The sequence below is a fragment of the Pristis pectinata genome, chromosome 2, assembly GCF_009764475.1.
Source record: "Pristis pectinata isolate sPriPec2 chromosome 2, sPriPec2.1.pri, whole genome shotgun sequence".
Lineage (NCBI taxonomy): Eukaryota > Metazoa > Chordata > Chondrichthyes > Rhinopristiformes > Pristidae > Pristis > Pristis pectinata.
This window is the reverse complement of record NC_067406.1, coordinates 109,991,106-110,018,747: the sequence shown is the minus strand read 5'-3', so window position 1 is coordinate 110,018,747 and position 27,642 is coordinate 109,991,106. Positions and strand designations below refer to the sequence as shown.

The 27,642-nt window shown below is 40.5% G+C and overlaps 1 protein-coding gene across 1 annotated transcript in view; it reads left to right on the top strand.

Annotated features, from left to right (window-relative positions):
- Positions 1 to 27,642, top strand: part of frem3 (Fras1 related extracellular matrix 3) — a 110,799-nt gene that overhangs the window by 44,200 nt on the left and 38,957 nt on the right. The window contains exons 3-6 of the mRNA XM_052040816.1: positions 5,418 to 5,564; positions 6,920 to 7,150; positions 8,785 to 8,910; positions 9,075 to 9,326. Of these exons, the coding sequence (XP_051896776.1) occupies positions 5,418 to 5,564; positions 6,920 to 7,150; positions 8,785 to 8,910; positions 9,075 to 9,326 (756 nt within the window). The remainder of the gene's footprint in view (positions 1 to 5,417; positions 5,565 to 6,919; positions 7,151 to 8,784; positions 8,911 to 9,074; positions 9,327 to 27,642) is intronic.

The following is a 27,642-nucleotide window of genomic DNA, read 5'->3' as shown; positions in this document are numbered from 1 at the left end:
GGGGAACCTGTAGATGTAGTGTATTTGGATTTCCAGGGTCTGCTCTGGTGTTTACTAGGGACTATTGACAAATCTACAGTCAGGTCAAGGAGCCACATGGGACAGAAGCAGGTTCTGCAAAGATGACCTGCAGGGGAGACAGACCACCACACGGATTGTGGTAAAAGATGTTTGTTTGAACTATGTGGTAAATTCCAAGAATGCTGATCCATTTTGCTGAAGAATCACCCGAGTGTCTTGAAATCATTCCTTGTGAGACTATGAACAAAAACATAGAGTTTATTTCTGTCTAATTTTATTAACATTAACTTGTTTGCAGTAAAGAAAAAAGATAAAATCAAGAACAATAAAATAGCAGGTAGCAACTGTTTTGAAATGTGATGATTTTTAAAAAAATTTCCAGTGACAGAATTTGTCTTTGAAAACCAAAATCTGCTCTTGACAAAAAGATAATCTTGGTCACATTTTCTTTATTCTCATGGATGCTTTTGATCAACGGCAATCAGGCAGAGTGGAAGTAATATTTCTATAACAAGTCCTTAAATGTCATAATTAAATTCTGACATCCTTAACACCATGTGACCTTCCCAAAGGCCAGCTTGAACCAGACTCACCATCAAAGACTCCGAGGTTCACCCCAATGGCCAGGGAGGCAAAGGCCAGAATTGGCAATGACCTGACCTCGTGAGGAATCTGTTAAAGGAACTGAAGTGTGAGAAACAAAAACAGCCCATTCCACTGCTGGTCTGATTTCACTGTTCTTGTGTGGTTTCACTACACTCACTGAAGCACTGCATAAACAGTCATCATTTTCATTAGACATATGCCACACTGCTAAATCATCCTAAGCCTCTGTTACAAATGTTTCTAATGCATTGACTGCATTATTCCCTGCATGGTGACGCTGAATGTTAGGTATTAGATAGGAACAATACCTTTGAAATCTTATCCATTTGTTTTGAGATTCAGTCACTTCATTTTATAGCTTTAGTTCAATTCACTGCCTTTCACTCCTAAAAATAAATGCAACTTAATTTCTTTAAGGATGTTTGTAGTTTTTCTCAGATTTAACAAGGATTTGAATTGATAGTGGAAATTTCGAAGTCTCAAAGTTCTCAGTTGTTTTAAAGCTAATAACTATTTTTAGGCTCATGTGGCTTTCAATTTGAAACAGTCCACAACAATCTGATAACGACCAGATGATTTGATTTTCGGTGCTGATTAAGAGATAAATAATGAACACTTTTTAAAAAAAGAAATTATTCAATTTATGGGATCTGGGCATTGCAGTCAAGACCAGCATGTACTGTCCACCTCTAAGTGGCCTTGAGAAGGTGGTGCTGAACCACCTGCAACAGAGTGGTTTGCCAGGCGATTTAACAGTCAAATGTATGGGGTGGGTCTGGAGTTATATATAGGCCATAACAGGTAAGAACAGCAGAAAATAGGAGCAGGAGTAGGACACTTAACCTCTCACCCTGCCCTGCCAATTAAAGTAATTCTCATTTCCCCATCTTTCAAAAATGTATCTACCTCCACTGTAATTATCTTGTATGATCTAGCCTCACAACCCCCCAGGGTAGAGTATTTCAGAGATTCACTTCCCTCTGCATGAAACTATTTCCACGCACCTCATTTTTAAATTTCCTTTATCCCATAACAATGTCTCCTCATTTAGGACTCCCACTGGCCGAAACATCTCAATGTCTACCCTGCCATGCCACCTTAGGATATTATGTTTACATAAGATCACTTCTCATTCTGCAATTTCTTAAGCCTCTCGTGATAGGACAATCTTCTCATCCCAGGAATTAGCCTGGTGAGTCTCGTTTGGACTGCCACCAATGCCAGTATATCCTTTCTTAAATAAGAGGATCAAAACTGTGCACAGTAATCTTTGTGTGGCCTCACCAATTATCTGTAGAATTGTAACAGTACTTCTCTATTTCTGAACGCCAACCTCCTTGCAATAAAGACAAATTTGCTGCTTGCCTTCTTACCTAATGCCGACTAACTTTCTGTGATTCCTACACCAGAAAACTTAGACCTGTACTTCACTTATTTGCAATCTCTCTCCATTAAGATAATAGTCTGCTTTACGATTTCTCTCACCGAAATTCATGACCTCACAACTCGGATACTAATCCAGTTCTCTTCTAAATGCCAAGATTGAATCTGCCTCCACTGCTCCCCTGACAGTGTATTACAGATCCTAAGCATTTACTTCACTCTGTGTCATCTGTTTTTTTTTATCTTCTGTAAGTCTCTCCAGCTATTTTGTCTTTTCGCTTCAGGATTTTAACTACATCTAAGAGATTCCCTTTTCAGCTCTTCTGTTTCAATAAGTCTAATCATTAATCTTTTTTCTCTAACTCCTTAAAATTTGCCTGCTAAACTCATCACTTTTTTAACTTGGCACTGGTCCATATACTGCAATCTCTAAGTCACTCCCTTTACTCCCCTGCAAAATGCCCTACACTTTCTCAGTGATCTTTACACTGGCACTGCAGAGGCAACACACCTTATGGGACTCACGTTGATAGTTGCAGAGATGTCATTCTTGACCCCAAGTATGGAATTCCCATTGGCTAATTAATTTTTTGGTTTGCTGTTCCCCCCCCCCCCCCCCCCCCCCCCCCCCCCCCAGCAGTTCCTTGTCACCATGGTGCCACCTTCTGGACTGCACACCTTCCATCTGTTGTTACCCCTACTGATCTCTAATACTGATTAATGGGTTAAGAATGGTACACATCTTGAAGATTCCTGTACTTCCTGCTTCTTCCTGCCCGCTTGGATATCCACCCACCTGCTATCCAAAATCTCTCTGGCTGCAGGGTAATCACATCCAGAAAACTCTCAGCCTCCCTAATGTTCCACAGTGACTCCAGCTACCCCTGAAGCACAGAAATGCTAAGCTTGAGCTTGATTGCTTCCTGTGCATAAGGTTCCCTGGACATATGAAATGACCTGAAGTTCTCACTTGATGCAGGAATTGTAGACAATAGGCCTGGGTTGCTAAGAAAAATTTTATTCTCTTTCCTTTTCAGATATGCTCATTATTAGTTTGTTACTTTGATTGAACTAACTCACCCTTAACTTTTTTTTTAGTTTTAGTCTCACAGTTCAAGCTATTATCTTAGTTTGTGATTAAATACTTTTTATTAATTTAAAATTTTATTTTTAAGACATACCACAACCTTTTCTCCTGTGTCACTGAATTCCCTCAGTCACCAAATTACAGTTCTTTACATTCAATAAATATTGCACTCCATTGAAATTGCAAAGAATAATTTCTTCAATCGTTTTTCACTTGAACCAATGTTATTTCAAGAGTACGGAGGAGAAAATAAAATATAAAAGGTGGAAAACAGAGAAGGGGAACATGACATAAAAGCATTTTGGACCCATGTTGTTCAGCATCAGAATCAGAAAGACTTGTTCATAATTTGAGTAGGACACTTCTAAAGGGCCCTTTTAAAGGGTGGATAAAGCTCCTTTAGATCTGATTTAAAGACATACCCAATAGCACATTCTTGATATTGCCATGAATCCAAGATCAACAGACAAAACTCTTTCCATTTAACTAACTGGGATCCCTAATTTTGCAAATATAATTATTGGATGTGTGTTAGCCTCAAATCTTTCATTATCTTAAATACTCCTATTATTTTATAAGTATTTTCCATGCCTTTATCATCTCCAGACCCCTACCCTGTCATCACCTGGAATTTTGCAGTTTCCTTCCTCTGGTTTCAAATTTTCATCATGTGTCACCACCTTTCGCAAACCTTACTGCTTTGACAGCTATTTGATTAGTTAATCAATTAACTTTATTTTTGTTTACCCTTCACCACTGTGAGGATGCTCCAAGCATCCCCAGGTCTGGTCCCTGAGGATTGGGAAATTGCAAATGATAAATTTGTTCAAAAAATTGTGCAGGGATAAACACAGTAACTGCACATAAGTCAGTTTAATGTCAGTTGGTGGGGAAATTTCTAAAAATAATAATCAGGGACGAAATTAGCATCACTTGACAAGTGTGGATTAGTGAAAGAAAGCACATTTTTGATTGTTAATCAAGGAAATGGGGTTGATATGGTATTTATTGGCCCATCAAGATTGAAGGCTGTGGTAGGAAAGACAGGAAATTGACTAAATAACAGGAAGCAAAATAGTAATGAAAGGCTGTGCTTTGGACTGAAGGGAAATACACAGCAGATTCCCCTGGAGTTGGTACTAGGACCACTGGTTTTCTTAATATAAATTCATCATTTAGACTTAGGTTATCAGGACACAGATTACAAATTTTCAGATGGCACAAACTTTGAGATGTAGTGAATTGTGAGATGACAGAAATCAATGTCAAGAAGATGTTGACAATCAGGTGGAATGGACATTTGGGTGCTGAAAATGCAAAATGTTACATTTCAGTAGGAAGACTCAGAGGAAGCAATATAAACTAGAGAGGGCAATTCTAAAAGGGTAAAAGAGCACAGATCTGGGAGTCTGTGTGCAGAGCTATTGGAAAGTGCAGGGCAGATTGAGAAAATCATCATTTGGGATCCTGGGCTTTATAAGTAGATGTATAAGCACAAGAATAAGGAAACCCCGATGAATCTTCATAAAAAGCTGGCTTAGGAAGCTGGCCGCATCAGGAATATCATGTTGAGTTCTGGCACCACACTTGAGGAAAGATGCAAAGGGTGCAGAATGATTGCGGCCTGAGGGACTTTGGTTATGTGGATGGGAAACTGGGTTTCCTGTAAGATTTTTAGCAACCATAAGATGGTTGCTAAAAAAAAAGTGACATAAGAGTTTTTTTTAATGCCATGAGTGGTTGTAGTCTAGAATGCACTATCAGGGTTAGTAATGGCAGTGGATTCAGTCTTGGCATTCAAGAAGGAGCTGAATAAGTATCTGAAAAGGAAGAATTTGCAGGCTTCTGGGGAGGATGTGCAGGTGAGTGGATTAGCTGGATTGTTCTTACATAGAATCAGTACAAATACAATGGGGCAAATAGCGTCCTTCCATGCTGTAGCCCTTCTGTGAGTCTGCTAAGATGCTTTATCTGCACTGACAGTGCTTGATAAAAGCTAGCTGTTGTATTTCAATACAAATTTGCACCTTTGAAATCCCAGTGAAATATTTTGGCATTGTTATCAATGCATGAAGAAAAGAAATTGTAAACTGTTTATAAAGTAAATGCCAATATGTAAGATTTCTGCCAATCTAAAATAATTATACAGCACGAAATCTAAGAGGAGCAGCCCTGTATCTGGTTGATCCTGTTTCTGTGCTGCAGTGTAGTGTGTACTTGATTTACTGATGCACCAGGAGTTGTAGTTTGCATGGATTTATTTATGCAATTTGATTGGCTAAGATGCCCTTTCCCTTCTCTTTCAACATATGCCATGAAGGAGGGAACAAGTTGAAGAGTCAGCCATTCCGTCTGAACTGGGCTTGGATTTCCTTGGAGAGGGACTATTACCTTGTGGATGAGGATTCCCGTTTCCTGGAAGTAACTTTGAAGCGAAGAGGATACTTGGGAGAAACATCCTTTGTTGGTAAGCATTCTTCATGACCTCATAGGAAATAGAACCTTCCATTTATGATGGTATCACTGGTGTTTCAGGGAAGAAACCTTACAGATTTTTGCCACTCCACAATGAATATGTGAAAGTATAGTTTAATAATACAATCCAAGAGAAGGTGCAAACTATTGTATGTAAATCTCCTCCATACCATTTCTCCCACCTTTAGGGCCCTTGAGTCATCCTAAATCACCCTCGTGAAAAAATAAATTAATTCACAAATGGACTCCAAAGAAAAACAATTGGTTCTTCTGGATGGGCCCACTCTATGTTATAACGTGTCTGCTGTTGGAAAGTGAATATAGAATTACAACATGGTTGAAGCTTCATGATTTAATGCAGGGAACTTCATTGAATTCCATTACAAGCACAACATTTGGATATATTAGAAAATATATTTTCAAGAAGATTCCTATTTCTTTTTGTAAATAAAGGTCATGCAGTAGTGCTTAATTTAAGAGCCAATTATTTTAAGTTCTGATTTACTTAACACCCTTTCACTGAACCACAAACATGACAGGGATCAGTGGATTCATGAAAGAAACAACTGAGCTTTAGTGAGGCAGTTCCCTAAATTATTCTGACAAGGGTCAAAGATTATGTCTAGGAATTGTCTTAAAACACCGTCTTCTTTTGCTTTAATCATTTTGGCTAAACTTGGAACAAAATACTGACCTTTTAATTAAGACCATGGCACAACTGTGCAAGAGAGAATGGTGTAATATTTGTCTTCATCAAATGGACTTTAATCTTGTAGATTGAATCTTCTGGCCAATCTACTGTAGATCCAATCTGATTTTCATTCCATTTAACACCCTAAAACCACCACTCCTTAGCCCAAAGGGAGTGTCCACTTGGGTCTGAGTGGTATTTATCAACAAAGCCATCAATAAGTACATACTGTATGTCTGTTTGAGGCACTTCAGGTATTTTGTGAGTGCTTTCCAGTATATCTTTCCTCAGCTAACTGCTCTCAGGTCATTGCTTCTTCTTCTACTGCAGGCTCTTTTGCTGGCATGGGGTGTGTAAATCCAATCAAACAAGCATGTTCAAATATTAGTCATAACCTGCTTCCCAAAGCATCCCAAACAGCCACAATACTGTACTATCCAAAGCATCATCATAAAAAAAGAAAGACTTGCATTTCTCAGTCATCTTTCACAACCCCAGTGTGTTCCAGAGTGGATGGTCAGAAGTTAGGAATAAATAATAGTGCAGTGGCTCAACTGCCCATTTACTTCATGGACTTTTTACAAAGCTTAAGTTGCAATAAAAATGGAATCACATAATCAAGGATGATGTCAGTTTTTGTTTCCATTATTCCACAGGTATTGCCACCAAGGATGGCACTGCTGAAAGAGATAAAGATTTCAGAGGAAAGTCCCAAAAACAGGTCCAGTTCAACCCCGGCCAGTCTACTGCTACTTGGAAAGTGAAGGTACTGGCCGATCATGAATACGAGACTTCGGAAATTTTCCAGATTGTTCTGTCTGACCCTGTCATGGCTGCACTGGAGTTCCCAGAAACAGCTACCGTTGAGATTGTTGATCCGGGTGATGGTGAGTACACTCCATCCCTAGGAATGCCAACTTTGGTTAAACGTTATTGATTTTTAATGGTACTCATTGTTTAGCTCAAAGGATATGTCCACTTGGAGATGGAATTTTGAGTGGTACTCATTAACACAATCATTAATAAATAAATATGAAGCATATTTCTGAATGGAATTTCAAAAGTGTCCAAGTACTGAACTGTCGGCTCAGAGATAGATTTGCAGACATCAAGATTAACATTCTTGAATAGCCTCCCTAAAGGAAATGTGATGTCCAGTCACAGACGAAACCTCCAGAGGAGAAGAGGGCAGACTAGCGGACAGTGGATATGAACTATTGTTTTTCCAGAGAAGTCAATAAAAAAATAACAAGTACATCATCTGCAACAAACACGATAGTGATTCTGATGAATACAGAGAGAGAGAGAGAGAGAGAGAGAGATAGTAAAATGAAGCTTAAGAGCAGAAAAAAGGGGAAAAATTCAACCATTTGTAAAAGCTGCATTAGAGATCATGGGTTTGGGAGATGCTGTCAGTGTAGCCTCAGCAAGTAACAGCAGTGTATTTTGTGGGTGGTATACACTACAGCCATGGAGCATCTGTAGTGAAGGGAATGAATGTTTAAGATGAGCATTTATAGTGCATCCATAGTTGACTTGAGAAAGTGGTGGTCTGCCACCCTCATAAACCAAATGCATTCCTTCTGGTGAAGGTACTCCTTCAGTTCCTACAGTGCTGCTGAGTAAAGCATTCCAGTATTTAGACCCCGTAGCAATGAAGGAGCAGTGATACAATTCCAAATCAGTGTGGTGTGTGATCAGACATTGCAGTTTTCCCTTGCAACTGCTACCCTTCTTCATAAGGTTTTCACAGGGTAACCAAGGTGAGTAACTGCAGTGCATTTTGCAGATGGTACACACAGCAGCCACTTTGCACCTGTGGTAGGGGAATAAGTGTTTACGGTGGAGATGGAATACCATTTAAATAGGCTGCTTTGTCCTGGAAAAGCTGTGGGTGTTAGAAGATGAGTCACTCACCATGAAGTATCTAGCCTCTAGCCTGCTTTTGTAGGCTAGTCAAGTTCAGTCATTCTCCCCACATTCTCATCAGCTCCTCCCAGATTCTATCACTCACCTATCTATTTGGGATAGTTTACAGTGGCCAATCAACCTACCAACTCACACATCTCTTTGGATGTGGAAGGAAACTCACACAGTCACAGGAAGAACATGCAAACATCACAGAGAAGATGTCAGGATTGAACCCGGGTCTCTGGCACTGTGAGGCAGCAGCTCTTCACAGCAGCACCACTGTGTCAGCCTGCACGAGTGACACCGCTCTCCCAATGTAGATACTAGTCTCTGTGTGTTTGTGAGAAGGACTTTGAATGGTACACTGGGCTAGAAGCTGCTTTGCTGAGTCAGAATTCAGTACTTCACTCTTTGCTGCAGTCTCATTGTGTCATGTTTGATATAGTCTCAATGTGAGTCAAAAATATGGTCTTAATGTGTCAGTGTTCAGTGAAGTCTCAGCATGAGAATTGTATGTAGCCTCTGTGTCGATGTATTCGAGTATGGGCAAAGCATTTGATCCAGTTTTGCACCGATGTCCAAAGGCACTCTTATTTTTTCTTTCCAACAGAGTCGACAGTTTACATTCCACAGTCAGAGTACAAGATCGAGGAGGATACTGGTGAAGTGTTGATTCCTGTGAAGCGGTCTGGTGACTTTAGCCAGGAACTCATGGTCATCTGCTTCACACAGCAAGGTAAGCTCACAAATTTTTGCATTTCTCTAAACCAATAACATAACCAAATGCTTCACACAAGGATTGCCCTGAAAAGTGCTATGTAAATGTAGGTCGTCTTCTGTGTAGGAGGGGACTCAGATTTGGCTTGGAGAATGTTTAATGAGTGCATGCCTTACCTCCAGGTACCGCCACAGGAACTATTCCAAGTACCATCTTGTCATATTCTGACTTTATCACCCGGCCAGAGGATCACACCAGTGTGATTCGATTTGACAAGGAAGAGACAGAAAAATTCTGTCGTATCGTCATCATTGATGATTCCCTTTATGAAGAAGAGGAGAGCTTCAACGTCACACTCAGCATGCCCATGGGTGGTCAGGTTGGCAAGCAGTATCCCACAACTCGCATCATCATTCTTCCAGATATGGCGGATGGTATGTGCGTTGGTATCTTTGTCATTTCGTTTAAATTGCACAAGTGATCTGGCAGATCTCATGTTTATTGCAAAAAGAAGTAACATATCTGTAATCATGGTGTTTTTTAATGAGGAGAGGTGATGCTATGAACTAATTGGTGCTACTTGTATCTACTTCACTACTTCCTGTATATAAGCAGTTCATCTATTTGGTGGTGGGAGGCAGATCAAACTACTTAGTATTAGGACATAAAAGGAAAGGGGAACACAAACGTTACACAGCCCATTGACGTCTTCTGTTTTGATTCAAGCTTAACTCCCATGGCCCATTTTATTAGAGAAATGCCAAGTTGGTACTTAAGACAATTGTACCCTTTCATTTTAAAAATAAATCAGCGCCACATTTAAACTGTAATGTTAGGGACATGTATATCCTTTTTAAGGAAAGAAGGCCAAAATTCTGCACAATATCTCATGTGCATCAAGATCACGTAATACAAAACATACATACTCCTGTATTATAATCCTCTTGTAACAAAGGCCAATGTAAATTTGCCTCCCTAATTGCTTGCAGGCAGCTGTATATTAGCTTTCAGTGATTTGTGTAAGAATACCTAGGTCCTTTTGAATTTCAAAATTTCCCAGTCTGTCACCATTTAAAAAATGTTCTGCTCTCTTGGTTTGAGCATCAATGAGGATCATTTCACATATTTCTGCATTACGTCTTATCTGCCATGCACAATATTTTATATTGGGTAGGCATCTTAAACCTGAAATATACTACGCTCACCAGAAATCATGTATCATTAACTTTCTGCAAGAAGAGCCAATTAATTTAAAGCAAAAAGACTTCATCAATTGCTTTGGTACAGTGACATAGAGGCATTATGTATTTCACTCTTCTATGGACATAAACTGCATGGGCGTCACACTGTATGACAGTACTCACAGTGGAAACACATTGCAAGTAATGTTCAATAAAGCGACGCATTTAATAGGAATTGTGCTCAAAGGGATTTTCTTACCAGGAGGGTTAAAATTGAGCAAAGTTCAGTTGCAACATTGAACAGGTGGAGCTTACGTCAGATTAAAGTTCATCAGTGATGTTATTACAGCAACATGAATAATCATTCCCTACAACCCCATCAGTGCTAATAAGATATTTCATACGTTTTGCAAAATGAATAAAGGAAATCCAATAAGTCACAGGTTTGTGTCACAGTAGATATGGGGACAAGAGTTTGCACAACCATCAGGTGGGGATGGTGGGGAGAGATTGATATCTGAAGCATCAAGAAAGCTCATCAGGGAGGGGTCAGGGGTTGCAATGACCTACTGGAGGTTGGACATGTGTTCAGTGGCTGAACAGTGGTGGGGGGTTGTCCGGTGATAGATCATGGAAAGTGTTGGGCAGATTGGTGATGTGGCATTGGGTCCAGGTCACTAGACATTGTATGCATTGGTTGACAGAAGAGTGGCCAAGTATGTGACTGGCAGATCAGTGAGTTGGGGTTGGTCAGCTGGCAGATTAGTGGGAGATTGATAGGTGATCGATCATGAGGGAGATTTTGTGACAGTTCTGGGGCTGGGGGTGTCAGGCACCAGAGTGGTGGCCTTGAGGGTGGGGATATGTCAAGCAATAGTTTAGTGGTTAGTTGGGGATAAGATTGGAGGGCAGCAACACAGTCCAATATCTGGGCATTTGACTTTGTCTATCTTATCCTTTTCTCATGCCAATAGTGTGAAGGTTTTAGAATCCTTTTATCTAATTTAAAGTTCTTGCACTCAAAAATTCACTACTTAGCATAATGCTTAGAACAGTCAATAACTTAAATTGAGACAGTTTCACAGACGTTGGCCCCATTAAAGGATTAAAGGAGGATTCTGGTTTTACAGAGAAAACAGTCATGGGCTACAGATTATGGTAATCCATTTCTTTAGATTTGGGATGATCTCTCTCTCCCACCCAAGGAGTGTGTTTTGGGATGTTAATTTTGTTGTAACACTGCCTCTGTTTCTGCTGTAGTGGTCTCTCTAATCAGAGTGTCCAGTTTGAGTTCAGTTTAAAGGAACTACAGCTTCCACATTACCAGCAGCACCAGTGCTGGGGCACTATTTGCCTAGCTTCCAATTAACATACAAAACAGACCGTGCTCTTTACCCACACTCCAACTACTGTTTGCATCAAATTAGCTGACAAGGGATAAATTCAGTTATCATGACTTGTTCTGCAATCTGCATTATCATATTTAGTAAAAAGTTTTCTACTGTTTTGCCTAATCAATTATTCCCAGTGTGTGGTAATAGTGACTGGCAATTAATCATATTGACACTGCACAAATCCCATGCTTAGAAATACAGGTCGAAACTTTCTAGACTGGCATTCTGTGGTCTGGCAACTCCCCTGGTCCAGTATGTTTTGAATCTGTGGTACAGTACTATACTAATTAACCAATTCTAACTAAGATCTAACTGAGATCTAAAATTCACTGTGATCAATACTAATCTGTAGGTAATTAACCTACCAGTGCAACTTCTGCAACCTCAGCTGACAGCATTTCTGACTTACAGAAACTTCAGGTTACAGACAGTTCTCAGAACCCTTACATTATCCGGGGAGTGTCGATACTTAAAGAGAACAGTTCTCCTGCTCAGAGGAAGATGATCTTGGGGCAATTTCTGTGGTCTGACACCAGTCAGGCCCCAAGGGTGCTGGACTAGAGAATTTCAACCTGTACTGTTGTTCTGATTGAATTTATGAGTGATGCCAAAGAATAAATTGTTGTGCAAATTATTAGGGCTGTCAATCACAATCACATATGACAGTAGATTTATCCTTCAAAAATACTATGTCTTTGCCATCCAGTATACATAGGCTTTCCATTTTTTTTGATTATTTATACCAGCCGTATCAAAAAGCTAAAAATCTGGAAAATGATGGATGAAACATAAATCATAATCTTTTGCAGTTTAGCATTTAATAGCCACATGATAGTAAATATAGTGTTGGAATAAAATAAAGATGAACCCTAAAAATAGAATCCCAAAGAGGGGGAATGTTCATAATTCCACAGGTTTAACAGTACTTTCGCATGACTCTATGGAGCTTTGTAATTCACCAACAGTGAGTCTAAAAGACTGCTAATTCCATTAAAAGGCTATAAAACTAATGGAACTTCAATTAGCAGTAGGAAGGCCTGGCCATTGATTTCAAACTGAGGTATCTGCCTTTCATGAAACCTTGCTTAAAAACAGGAAGGGAGAATAAAAGGGGAATTAACCCATTGTTTGAAATGAAAGACTCACTGCAGATTTTCAATTGAAGAACAATCCATTTAGCAATTCGGAAAGCAGCAGCAGAGATTACAGTTGCATTTTAGCATGTGTCAAACTGGAGGAAGTACTGCAACTAAAACACTTTGTGATTTTGTTTCTCCTTTTCTCTTCTTCCTTGCTTCATTTTGCTTAAATTTTGAGACATTTATTGAGCAGCCTTATTTGTTTAGCCCTGCGTAAAACTGGCTGCTGAAAGACTTTGACCAATAGCTTTACAATGAACATGGAGGTTAATACTATAGCATCAGCTCCAAAATTAATGATATAATCAGACAAAAGTTTAATGCAATCATGTGACACTTATCTGTCCGTCCATGTAATGGAGACATTACCCATTTAAAAAAGTTATTGCTTTCTTTAAAACTGAAGGCAGTCATACAGGCCCATACCACAAGACAGAAACAGTAATTTCCATCTCAGTAGATCACTGGCCTTTAGTAGCCTGCCTATTATTTGTGTCTTTAATGAAATCAATGTAATTGAAATGGCAATGATATAAAGAAAATTAAACAAAAAGCTGAGCTAAATTGACCTTTTTATTAAGGTAGAGTCATACAGCATGGAAACAGGCTTTTAGGACCAACTGGTCCATGCCAACCAAGATGCCCATCTAAGCTAGTCCCATTTGCCCACATTTGGCTCATATCTCTCTAAACGTTTCCTATCCATGTACCTGTCCAAGTGTCTTAAATATTGTTAATGTACCTGTCTCAACCACTCCTTCTGACAGCTCATTCCATATCCAGACCACCCTCTGGGTGAAAAAGTTACCCCTCAGGTTCCTATTAAATCTCTCCCCTCTCACCTTGAACCTCTGCCCTCTATTCTTGACTCCCCAACCATCAGAAAAAGACTGTGTGCATTCACCATATCTATGCTCCTCATGATTTTATACACCTCTATAAGATCACCCCTCACTCTCCTACACTCCAATGAATAAAGTTCTAGCCTGTTCAACCTCTCTCTATAATTCAGTCCCTCGAGTCCTGGCAACATCGTCGTAAATCTTTTCTGCACGCATTCCAGCTATACGACATCTTTCCTATTCAAAGAAATGTGTCTGCTCTTGATACGTTGATGCTAAGGGGTCAGTATGAAATGTATCAGGCCCTTTGGCTCAGTAAGGTACAGGACACTCTGTGCTCAATGCTCAGCCCAGGGGCAGAGCAAGAGGTCAGATGAGTAGGTATCTGCCCTCCAGCTCTTCCAGTGATTTTACATTGCAGAGTACACCTGCAGAAGTCCAGAATGTGCTGATGTTTACAGAACCCAGCTGGCCACCAGCTTGATCTGGCCCATGACATCCACTTGTACCTTAGTACCACTTCCCTTGTTCCATCGGCTGTGTCTGATTTATCATATTCCCTTTGTGACCCAATACTGGACGAGCAGACCTTTCACTTAATTGACGGTTTCTCTTTCCATGGATGCTGCCTGATCTGCTGCACTTTCCAGCTTTTTCTGTTTTTGTTTCAGTTTTCCATCATCGGAGGTCTTTTGTTTGATTTCCATGTAACTTCGTATTTTGAAGACTGATTTTTGCCACAAACTCTGGTCCTTAGCCACCAATCCAGACTGCTCTCAGGTGGTGTTCTAAGGTTGAATCAGACTGTTTATAACCTTGGTATTACATTTGGCCTTAAGAAGAGTTTCACACCAAATGTATTCACCATTCTAATATCAGCAAGTCCAGCACCATCAAAGTCCTGAGCATGCTGGATTTACAGAGTTTTACTGTAGTTTCTGAAGCCGACTCATTTTAGTTGACTTGATTAGTTCTTCTCTCCACAATGATTTTTGCCCACAGTATGACAGTACTCTCTCTGATGGTGGTTCTATAATACAGCTAAAATCGCATTATGGAACCTAAGGTTCAAAGATGTACAGGGAGTGTTGTTTACCAAGATTTCTTGACAAACCTTCCCAGTACATCTTCAGTCTCGGTTCCAAATCTAATAAGTATCAGGTGCCTTGCTGTTAGGATTTCCCTTGTCCTGCTGTTCAACTGTTCGATTTCAACTTCATGTGCTTCCAGTTGACATGGCTGCAAACAAACACAACCTATCCCGACTTTGCTGGATAATACAAAAAAATGTATTTGCGTTTGTTGGTATTCATGGACATTTCTGGAATGAAACTTAGGAGTTTACAGAATAGCATGCGGGCCATTCATAACACTTCCTAGCTGTAGACTGTTGGAGAAGATGATTGTTACAGAATATATCAGAAATCTGCCACAGTGCTGCATTCCCTCCACGTCTGAACTATCCAATAGGAATTGTTCAAGAGATCCCACCTGGGAGTTTACCTTGTCTTCTGGTTTTCCTTCCTTCTCTATGAAAAGGAAGAAATCATGTCCTATGGCATAATGACATTGTCACACATGAATACTAAATGATAGAGCTGTAGCAAAATGCACATTTTCAATGCATGGTAACCTAATGCCAGAAGTAACCTCTCTGCCACAGAGTAATTTAGTTGGATAAAACTTGTTACAAAAGTACCCACTGAGGAGCAAAGAAACAATTGTCAGCTGACAAACATCACCTGAGGCAACAGGTAAAGGTGAGTAGGTGAAATACCAATAGGAGTAAAATCAATGCTTCCAACATCCTCACACAAGTAAACAAAGCACGTATATGTATCCCTGTTAAACAATGAAGATACAAATCCCTGTTAAACAATGAAGATACAAATAGTCTGAAAAGCAAGGATCTCTGTATACTGAGCTGTGTTGCAAAGCCACAGGATGTTGTTTTTTCACAAGTGTACTTAAACATTAATTTAAAATAAATGCAAATTCTTGGAATGTTTTTGTTGATTGAAAATTGTGCATGCTTCAGTGATAGAAGAAGAAGCTTGCTATTGGAAGGAGCCTTTTTTACAATCAGCAGTTTGCTTTGAGCTCATTAAAAGTCTTGCAGTGTTTATCTGTTTGGGCATCATGCACACGTGCAAAGGGGTCATTTCATGGCTCAGTTGTTTGTGGAAGCAAAGAGGCTTTGATGTTCTTTTCTGAAGTGTACTTCACTTTGCACATTCAGCTGAAGTAACTAAGAGATGGGATGGACTTGGAGAAGCTTTTACTGACTGAGGACCTGCAGCCTACAGTGTCAGTTGGTTCTGTTGCATAAGCAAATAGGCAGAAGTACTTTTTGAAATCCATGTCATATGTGACATGCCTACTGCTGGCCATCATAACGGCTCAGAGAAACACATCATCTCTGTTCCTCATAAGGGATCACTATCCTGCTCTTTCCTTGAGCAGTAAGTGCCAACTGTAATATCTGGGGTATTTTTTGTGTTGCTAAAATGTCAATAAATAGTTAGAGTGAGAGCTATGCAAAACCAAGTGCATTCTTAGAAAAGTGTGTTGTTCACAGTTTAATCTCAACCAGCAAATACTTCCTACTCCCCTAATAGAGACACAAGAGAGACTGAAAATGCTGGAAGTCTGGAGCAATGAACACGGAATGCTGGAGGAACTCAGCAGGTCAAGCAGCATCTATGGAGGGAAATGAACGGTCGACATTTCGGGCATCCTCCAACATTTTATATTCATTGCTCCTACTCCACAAGTCAGGAAGCTGGACACACTTCCTCTCTGTCAATAACCACGGACTTTCACATCATCACCTTTACTGGGAATCCCTCAAGTTAACACACAAGCTCCTGAGTCTAACAAGAGTAACATCAGGGAGGGAAACTGTGGCAGGGATGGTAATTCAAAAAATCTTACAGTTCATTGTGTCTATAAAAGATCTGTAAAGGGGCTGTTTGAAATTACAGTTAGTGTTAGTGAGAGACTTGGGCTAGGCTGTCTTTGGTGCATAGGCCCATGTTGGTCTGTGGTGCCTGGATCTTGTATCAGGTGAATCTAGCATTTGATGGGGCCTGATGACCAAGCAGACAGTGGAGAGCATAAAGTTCTTATCTGGTCTTTCTGGTGCTCTTCCTAGTCATCAGGGTAAACTGTTGATCACTTCACCTGTCACTTCTGTCTTGGGATTCCTGGCCCTTCCCCCTTGGCTTCTGTCAGATTTGTGGGAATATTGGTTCCCCAATTCAATGTGACACAGGGCAAACAATCTTCCTTTAAGAGAGAAGAAATCCCAGATAATACAGAACACTTGGCAATCATAGTCCAGTACCCTGCAGTACATGCTAAGCAGATTAAGAGACTTCGGTAATGTTTGCTGCAAAACCAAGGACAATACCAATAACCAAGGCAGAGCAGCAAGGAAGCCCCAGAGCCAGTTAGCAATAAGGCAAAGCCTTAAGAGTATCAGGAGCAAGAGGACAGAAAAATGTCCCTGCTCAGCATGCGCAGCAGAACATGCAAAATAGTCCCCTGCAAGACAAGTAACCCTCTTCACTCTCCAATGGTTTGCAAGAACAGAGTACATAAATAATTAGGCAGGGGAACAATACATAAAAATCTCTCACATCTTGTGTTCAGATCCATTTGCACTGAATATAACACATCGATGAATGAATCCCTGCACCAATTACTTAAATGGTTTGCTGTGTTCCCGATAGGTGGTAACTCACTTAAAGAACTCAGGCCCTCACATAAAATACACTTTTCCATGAGGATCTCCATCCTACAGATGTAAACAGAGGTGTGTGGGTTACCCTGTGAGATTTTGTGAGGATATGAAATTTCTCTCCACATTGCTGTCTCCTCCATGATTCCCACTCATGAAGAAAACTTGTTCAGTTACCTCCTGTCAGTCTCTTCTTATGTCTCCTGGTCTACCCGGCACACAGGACCTCCTTGCTCGTGCATGTTTGGTTAACCAGGGCATGCATGTCTCCAAGTGAATGTGGGAATTCCCTCCCTCTCTCCTGCAGCTTCTGTCTTCTCCATGGCACCCAAAGTGTGTATTGCTGGCATCTGGCTGACATGAGTGGTGGGTCTTTAGGGCCGACACCTCTTCTCTCAATGCTGTGCAGCAAAATGCCAGGAGTTGTACTAACTAACCGTTCCCCCTTGAGAACTGTGAAGGTCCCCTTTTTACTATTTTGTTGGGTTGTAAACCACGCTAATACTGTTCACACTGGATTTCGGCCAACTTTTTGATTTTGTGTAGGAGGCAGAAAACAATGTCAAAACTAAATGCAGTAGTGTTCCAGCACACCAAAAACAGATGCGTTCCAATGTGGTCTGAGCCTGCAGTGTGAACAGGTGTAATTTTAGAGGAGCTATACTGAGTCAATAAGCATCAAAGGGAAAACACTCGAATGATTGGAGTCATATCTCACACAAAGAAAGATGGTTGTGATTGTCATATGTCAATCATCCCAACCCAAGAACATCACTGCAGGAGATCTTCAGGGTGGTATTCTTGACCCAACCACCTTTGCTGATGATTGCATAATGTTCGATGCTGTTTATAACTTGTCTACAAATGAAGCAGCCCATGCCTGCATGCAGCAAGACCTAGGCAACATTCAGGAACGTACTGATATTTGTCAAGTAACATTCACACCACAAAAGTCCCAGGCAATAATGATCTCCAACAAGGGAGAATGCAACCACCTACCCCAGCCATTCAAAGGTGTTAGCATCACCAAGTAACCCACCGTCAATATCCTGAGGGTAATCATTGATCAGAAACTCAACTGGAACCTAAGAGCAGATCAAAGGGTTGGTATCATGTGGCAAGTGACTAACCTGAAGCCCCAAGACATTTCCACCATCTACAAGGTGCAAGTTAGGAGCAGGACAGAATGCTCTTCACATACTTGGATGAGAACAGCGCCAACAACACTCACGAAGTTCAACACCATCCAGACAAGGCTTGATTAGATGCTGTTCACCACTCTAAACATTCATTCACTCCATCACTAGTGCACAGTGGCTGCAGTGTGTACCATCTACTGGCTTTCCATCATCACACTTCATCCCCTTCAAGTTAGGGGATGTGGGGGGGTTGCAGGCAAAGGTCAATAAGCAGCTTCGTGGAGGTTGCTGCCTAAGGCAGGTTATACAGGTAGCTCAAAGGAGAGCCAGATCATAGAGTCATACCACAATGAATTGAATTCATTCTGTATTGAATGATACAGAATGAAAATAGTCCCTTCGGCCCACCAAGTCCATGCTGACCATCAACCACCCATTTGAACTAATCTTGTATTAATCCCATAAATAACCAGTTTAAAGGATCTACCTAAATCAGGGTCTCAGCACCAGCCTGGGATCTGCTCTGCCAGCTCCCCTTTAAATCACGCTGAAGCTGGATCAGCCTCCTTCGCATGAGTGGCCCAAAACAGCATGACTAAAGCAGTGTCCATTTGTGCATTGCATATCATGGTGCTGTGCACCTCTTGGGTCCTTCCTGCAGGAGCATATATGGAGGACTCAGAATGAAAATCAAAAACTTTTTGCATCTCACATCAAGTCCTAATTGCCAGTGGTGTTTTATATTTCATAAATGTTTGATTGCATAGCTCACAACGACATGGTGCTATGTGAACTTATTTCAAGACACGTGAATTCACTTTCCGTTACACATTAAAATAAAATGTGGCCTAATCAGTAGCCTTTATTTGTATATAACTGCAGCTGGTAAGCTTTTTTAAATTTTATTTTTATTCTTGAGAGGCATCTGTACCAGTGGTTCTATGCATATGTTTGCTATTGGGCAGTTTGAGAAATTTTCTTGGCTTTCCCTGTCCAGAGAAGAGTTGAAGAGTTCTCAATATGTTTCATATCTGGTATTGTGCAAAACTTCAGTGGTGTCTGACTGATACACAAAGTTTGACTAAACCTTAAAGTAAACAAGGGAATCAGATTGACCCTCAGTAGGACAGGTGGACATTCCAAATACATCCAACTGGCAAATGAAACAACAATAAATATGGATTCTTGCAGCTTTAATGAGCTGGTGATTTTGGTTGGTGACCGGCTCTTTACAAGGAACCAGGCATATATTCCTCCTCCCTTCCTAAACATGGGAAAATGTACTGACAGACGCCGAGACTAATTTGCCTTATGTGGTCATTTCATGTTTTATGATTGGATCCTCATCTCAAACAGACTTTTAAATCTTGGATACATGGATTGAGCAAAGTGAAATGCCAATTACTTTGAAGGAATAGAAACCATGGAAGTGTGTGTTACTGAATGAATGAAAAAGATTCATGGTATGAATTAATTTTATCTGTGCTTCTGGTGAGTTTTCCTGCACTTCGTGCATAATGCAACTTCTGTCACCCTACCTCCACTTTCAGTCGATAGGATTGATTACACCCTCCATCCCAACACTCCCACCTCCACCCCTGCACTCCACCCCTACCCCCACCTGAAACTCCATCTCTGTTTGTGATCTTTGGCCACAGGGCTGGGGCCTTAGTTGTTGTAAGTGTGGATTCTTGACATCTGACTGAACCTGATAAAATATTTGTTCACCTGAATCGCTTCTAACAATGTTTGTAGAAGTTTAGTTATGAGTTCATTAGATTAGAGCCATTTGCCTATTTTTCACGTTAGAAATTGGTAAAAACACAGTGACACAATTAAATAGAAATTTTGATATTCATTTTATCTCTCTCATTTTTTATGAGCTACTACCTTGCCAGGTTCTTAACAGTAGTCACTTTAGAGAAATGACAGACAAACTCCTCAATCTGTCTGCATTTTCACTACAGCCTGGTACCTGGACACAACCATATTCATCTACTTTTATCACTTTGTTCTCTGGAGATCTCGCGGGATGAATTCAAAGCCAAATTTCCTTTTAATTAATTATTAACAAAGAAGTAAAGAAGTAGGATCAACGTCAAAAAAGATCAACATAAAAGCAGGCACTTTATTGGGAATCATTTTAACCTATTTGACAATAGGAAAATGCACTTTAACGTAATAATGGATGGTATTAATTTACTTAATATCTCAGCATCTAGCCTGCAATATAAATTCTCACACAGGGCTGGAATGTTTGCTAAAATACAGTTGTCAGTGTTGCTCTTTTAAATAAAAATTAAGTTCCTTTTGAACAATGATTAATATTAATGTTGTTTGAACTGTAATTAATGGAATGGAATGCCAAAGCTCACTAGTGCTCATAAAGACCAGTTATTCAGAGTGTAATTGAAGCTTTGCTTAAACTAAGAGGCATTTAAAGACAAAGAGAAAAGTAAAGAAAGATCAAATACCACTAGGAAATTTTAGTGGCGATTAGAGTAGAATAATTGAATGCAAAGGTTGATAAGTGCCAATCATCTGAAGTTTGCCATACATGACTGAAAGCAAAGAACACTCTGTGCTTATGTAACAAAGAATGATTTTATGTGCACACTCAACTACAATACTAATAATGCTGATAATACCAACTGCAAGTAGGGTTCAGAAAGCATAGCTATCTCTAAGCACAGACTCTGAGGCAACAAAGCAACACGTTATATTTGATGTCAAGCTGAACTAAACAGTCATCTCCTTGTTGTGCATTGAGCTGGTTGATAAACACATTACCCTGTTGTACTGAAGTTTCATCTGACAGTTTTACTGTTTTGCTAGGGGATATTTGCCTGTCACAATCTCTTATTTTAGCCACATCGAATCTTCACGGATACAGCCAGACAATTAGATCTCCAGAACAACTACTTGCTGTCAATTTCTGAACTGAGAATTTTCACTGGACTTAATGAAAGGGAACAGCCGACCCACTTGAGTTGCAACCGACGATGCTTTGAGCTGGCTCTTTCTGATAATCTTCAATGTAAAGCTCATTGCATGGTCTTCCTATGCCTTAACAATGTGTTTCAATGGATGATAAAATATTGTTATGCATCAAAAAATTTGGACTGGACTTAAACATGAAGGAAAGAAGGCAAACTTTCCTGTCTGCAGCTTTCAACACGAGGTACAGCCCTGAAAAGACCAAAAGACAATCATGTCATAAATACCACCGAAATTCCCCCCTTCAACAAAGTGAAAAGTCCTAAGAAGTGGCAAACTGGCCCTTCACAAGGGGGATTCAGAAGAAGGGGTATGGGAGCTAATGAAAGGCATGACCGAAGAGAGATTTTGGGAAGATTTTTCAAATTAAAGAAACTTCCTTACACAAGTGAAGCTCGTGGTGTTTGGGAAGCTTTATTGCCAGTGGCAAAGTTGAAGGAGAATAAGAAGTTATACTGATCAATCAGAACTGGAAACTGCCTGGTAAGTGGGGTCGGAGGAAGCTGAAGATGAGTAGACATTCACCATATGTAGAATTTGATTCTGTTCTAGAGAAAAACCCAGTATTGAGGTTTTTGCAGAGCATTTTACATCAGTTTGGAAATTCAGCTGGACACTTTTGGCAACAGAGGCTCATCCAAGGATTCTTAATGCCTTTATTTTCCCCAGCATTTCTGAACTGTTTCAGTTAATGGCCGCTCTAAATACAACTATGGTTCATTGTGGGACTTGGTAAACATCACTACCGTTTAAAGGAATGCAGTCACTTTCAGAAACAACATCAGCATTCTGCTGCACAACAAACTGAAGACTGATTCTACAATTTGAAACCTTCTTCTGTTGACCACACAGCCTTCTAATGAGCTGTACTGCCATTTAAGTACCTCAGACATCTTCTGGATGATTTGCAGCTAGAGGACAGTTACCATTGGCACTGAAGGCAAGATCAGAGACTCCAAAGTTGGAGGCATATTGAAGGGATCACATACACAGACCATATCCACAAAGAGTCTGCATGAACTCATATTTCCAGGTCAACCTTTCCAAGGAAAAAATATCTTTGCTGTTTACAAAAGCAGTCATCACCAGCGTATGTGGCCTCTTGTGGCGGGATCTACAGCCCATAACTGTGCTTGCTGCTTTACCTGTTGAAGTCAAGGCTGCTGTCCATAAGACAATAAGATAAAGGCCCATCAAGTCTGCTCTGCCATTCAACCCCATTCTCCCATCTTCTCCATAAACCCCTTTACCAGTCAACCTATCAGTCTCTGCCTTAAATACACCCAATGACTTGGTCTCCACAGCCCTCTGAGGCAACAAATTCCACAGATTCAGTACTCTCTGGTTGAATAAATTCATCTCAGTTTTAAAGGGACATCCCTTTATTCTGAGGCTGTGCCCTCAGATCCTAGACTCTCCTACTAATGGAAACATCCTCTCCATGTCCAATCTATCCAGGCCTTCCAGGATTCAATATGTTTCAATGAGACCCTCCCGCCCCCCCCCCCCATCCTTTTGAACACTTTTGAGTACAGGCTGAGTGACATCAAACGCTCCTCATATGTAAAGCCTTTCATTCCCCGGATCATTCTTGTGAACCTCTTGTGGAATCTCTCCAGGGCCAGTACATCTTTCCCTAGATACAGGGCTCAGAATATCCCAAATGTGGTCAGACCAATGCCTTATAAATCCTGTCAATGTCCTAGCTTCTGCCATGGCTGATCTGAGCCATAGCTCATTGCTTGCTGCTCACTGCAAGATTAGGGAGCTCACCGAGTCTCACACTCAGGGGAAAGGGACCTTACCTTAAGCATACCTAGTTGAGGCTTAGCGGGTGTGAGGATTTCCCAGCATTGCTGGTTTCCCCAAACTTAAGGTAGTTTTAGGCTGCATTCACATAATTTTTGGGCTTTCCTCCATAACCCAGATTCCTTTATGAATTGCATGGGTTCAATGTTCAAGTCATGCTTAACCATGGAGGAGCTTCCTCATGGCCAATACCAAGTATTCAAGGAGCTCACATGACTCTTGTTCTTGAACAATCCACTTTACCTACATACAGTATATCAGCTGCCTACCTGCCTCAATCAATGCATCTGGGAAGATAAGGACTCTCTCCTCTTTAGTTGGTTCCAGCCTGTGCAGGCATCAGAAGGAACTTAGTCAAGATTGCCTTGGCCCCCAAGATGAAATCCTGTCATCTGGATCAGAAAGCTGCCCTCCAGTTCTCACCAAGCAGAGTATCAACTTCCATCATCATCAGCTATAACCAATGTAGCATTAACAGCTCAGTAATTGTCAGGTCAAAGCCCCTACTCAATGGTACTCTAGCAAGAGGAGGAACCAGAGGAGCTAGAGAAGTGAGGGAAAAAGATTGAGGAGGGAAGAGGAGGAGGAGGAGAAAGAAGAACTGGAGGAGGAAGAGAAGGAGAGCGAGGAACAGGATCAATCTCATTTCAAGCCAATGTAATCACAGGTAGCTGAGAACATACCTCCCATTTAAAAGTTGCTTTTGATATGGCAATAGTTATGACCCTAATACAGAGCCACTGCAAGGGAAAGACATTCATTGCATTACAGAGAGAATGTGATAATCCTCATGGAAGCAACAAGCACAAAGAATCCACTTTAGTTGTTGAACGATGTAGAGTATATAAGTTGCTCATGCAGAATCTCAAACTTTTCTAATGTTAAAGGCAGGCAGAGGACAGGGTTGGTAAAAGAGCATTACAGTCAAAAAACAGTATTGGGTTTCAGGAATCATCCTTTCTCTCCCCATTGAACCTTATCTTCAATGAAACAGACTGTGCGGCTGAGCTTTTAGAGACCTTACTAGTTTCAGAACCAGCTCCACGTTCCATTCCTTGGAAGACTACCTGTGGGATCGTAAGGTCATGGTTTTCTGTATGCTCACCTGTTAATGGGCACCCTGTATAGGGCAGCCATGTTGCTTTCTACAGAGATGGCATTTCCTTTGATGTCAGTGTATGGAAGTGCATCACCATCTGTTCTTGATTTCTGAGCTCCCTTGATCTTATCAACATTGATAGAATGGTAGAGGTTCCAATGAGGCAAAGCAGTGTGCAAAGCATTGGTCAATTTCTTATGAACCTTTATAATAATTACATTAGACTCATAGAGAAATACAGAAGGGAAACAGGCCCTCCTGCCCACCAAGCCTGTGCCAATGATCAAGCACCCATTGAAGGAGGAAACTATAGCACCCAGAGAAAACCCATGAGGTCATAGAACATTGAACAGCACAGCACGGGAACAGGCTCACCATATCTGCGCCGAACAAGAAAGACTGTGCAAACTCCATGCAGACAACACCAGTGGTCAGAATTGAACCTAGGCCACCGGAGCTGTGAGGCAGCAGCTCTACTGGGTACATGCGCCTAGGCTTGGCTGCCTCTCTCCCTACCACCTCCTCAGTTCAGCAGTATGTGGTGTATTTTTGTATTAACTATCCCTTTAAGGGCTGGAGCCTTGCATGTTAGCTGCACGGTAAAGTGCTGGCAGTTCTATAAACCAATGTGGTTCTGAGTGTTGCTCCCTTTATCAGGAATCATGAAACAAACCACAATCCTAATGCTGCAGCCTGAGCAGAGTGTGTAAACTGTGCTGGGAGGTCATGGAGCTAATTTATTTTTGGGCATGACTATCCTTAAATACAATGCCTTGAAGATTTTTAAAAACTTAATATAAATTCCAGTTTAGTCGCTATCTGCAAGTCAATGAAATAGTTCTGGCACAAATCAGAACAACTCATGCAAAACATTCAAAGCAGTTGGGATAGTTAAATTAGGAAAACAGTGTGGGACTAAAAGTGATTACAATCACTTAGGTTTGACCACTGGGAAGTAAAAGGGAGGTAAGGTTTCATTCAACTTGCAAAAGATTAGCATAAATAACCCTGGAAGTGGAAGGGGAGCCAGATTGAGAATGTCAGCCCCTGGGGATTTTATTTGAAGGCCATGCACATACAATGATGATGGCACAGAAAAGATTGAATAGATTCTTTCTATTTCACGTGTCTCAATCTGCTAGCAATTGATTAATCAAAGTTGTTGACATACTGAGAAAACTCCAAGAGGTACTGTAAAAAGATTATTGACGTACATGAAAATAATTGAATGAGTTGGATAATCAATTTAAAAACTGCAAGCTGTTAACTGTTTTTCTGTTTCCTCTGGTATTTTAATGCAGGCAAAGGCTTTGGTTTTAAATGTGATGAAAGATGATATTTGAGTCTGAGATCTTGAAATTTGTCTAAGCTTTCAGATGAAATTAGTTTTGTTCTTCCTTTTTAGTAAGTGAGATGCTTCAGGTAATAGATTAGCACCTTTCTTTAAGAAAGACCAAATAAGGTATAGTATTTCTGAGGAATGATTTAATAACTGTCAGCAGGTTCTTCACCATTGTTCCAGTTGTGGAGTCGGCTCAGTGTCAATATGAAGCCGAGATGGGGTGTAAAGCCAATGCTGAATTCACCAGCTGCCTGTAAATCATAGCCTCACACCAATGATAACATTTCTCTCAGCTGATTCCTAAGCAATGTGGCTATGAAGAGCGAAACGTTCCAAGCAAGACAAAGGTTCTGTAATCCTCGGAGGGAGAATAGGTGAGAGGCATAGCGCTAATTCTTGAATGAAGGAAGTTAAGTTATAAGGAAAGACTGGCTGCTGCAGTGTCTGTTTTGAATGAGGACAAGGGAGAGGCATGATTGTGGTCTTTATATGATTTTTTTCACAATCCTGGATTCAGGAGAGATCAAGATTCAGAGATACTGTAACTGTAAACTCGTAGAATTGTGGAGCACAGTACCAGCAGGTGGTGGTAAAGACAAAGAGATCCTGTAAATAAACAGGATACAGGGCTGTTACTTCTAAAATAACAGTAAGAAAACTGATGAGAGGTTTGAAATGATACGTCTGTAGATCAGCGGCCAGTTCCTGTCCACATTGCTGTGTTTTCATGATACCCAGCTTACCAATTAGGCAGTGAAATGTAGGGTAAGAAAATAATAACTGGTGTATCAGGAAATGAAGGGTTGTCCAGGGCTTCCATGTATACAAAGAGTCTATTGTTTTACTCATATTGGTACAAAGGAATGCCACAATTGAGAAAAGACTATTGTGCTCAGCAGGAACAGTGCAACTATTCTGTGGAAGCAGATGAAAGAAAATGACTATCTACTTCTCCTTAGTGCTGGTGTTTGTTCACTTCCTTTACTGATTTGTTATGAAATCTAAATCACTCTCCTATTTTGGAATGGTTGTGGTTAATAGGTGCCAGAGATAAACATTCCCTCAACAGCTTGTGATTTACTCTTGACTGGAGTATGAACATTACCACAAGCCTGAATATTCTGTTTGCATGCTGTTAATTCCATGCAACAAATGGTCAGTCAAAACTCTGCTCAAGAACAACAGCATTGGAAGGGCACACCCTATGGCAAGGTTTATATTAAATAAGTTGGGAAAAGATTTTGTCTGGCTGCAGACCTGCAAATTAAGGAGGAGTGCATCTGACAGCTACATAAAACCTCTAACTGCATACCAGTCTGTGCTGAGCACTTAACCCAGCCACAGCCTGCTCCAAACTGATGGGCAATAGGAGGCACAAGCTGACTGTGTCACCTGATGATATCACTGCACTGGCTGTGGTGGCATAGTGGGATGCAAAGCCCCTCCTGATCCACTTCCATCACAGGACTACTGCAGCACTGGAACCACATAGCAAAACAAACCAATCTGCACACATCACCTGAGACAAAATTAAATATTTCAGGAAAGATTAATTGTAAGACTTGCTAAGAATTGATGGGAGTTTAGCTGCTTCTTAGAAGCCAGTAGAGTAAAAGGTAATATTTAGGCTAATAATGCATCTTTTCAAATGTCATGGATTTGATAACCGCAAACCTGTTTGAGAAGAAAAATAACAGGTGTTCCATGTCTGGAGGCGGCTCCTCAGCTGTGTAGTTCCTATAATTGACCCTTAACAAGCACAGAACATCTATGTTCATATCTTTTTCATGAGTTTCATTAATCCATTCTTTTGGAAGTTGCGAATCATCAAAGAAGACATAAATATCGACAAAAGCCTTTCTCCACATGTAATTCCATTAGTTACAAGTGTTAGCTTTTTTACTTAGAATCATCGGACAATATTTAGGCAGCCTTAACTTTATGGTAATCCTTTCACTATTTGTTTAGATTTATTTGAAATAGAAATTTTTAAGGCACAATGACCTTCGATTTGTGCTTCTGGGCCAAGAACACTAAATCATAAGATTTAAGTAGTTTATTGCCTG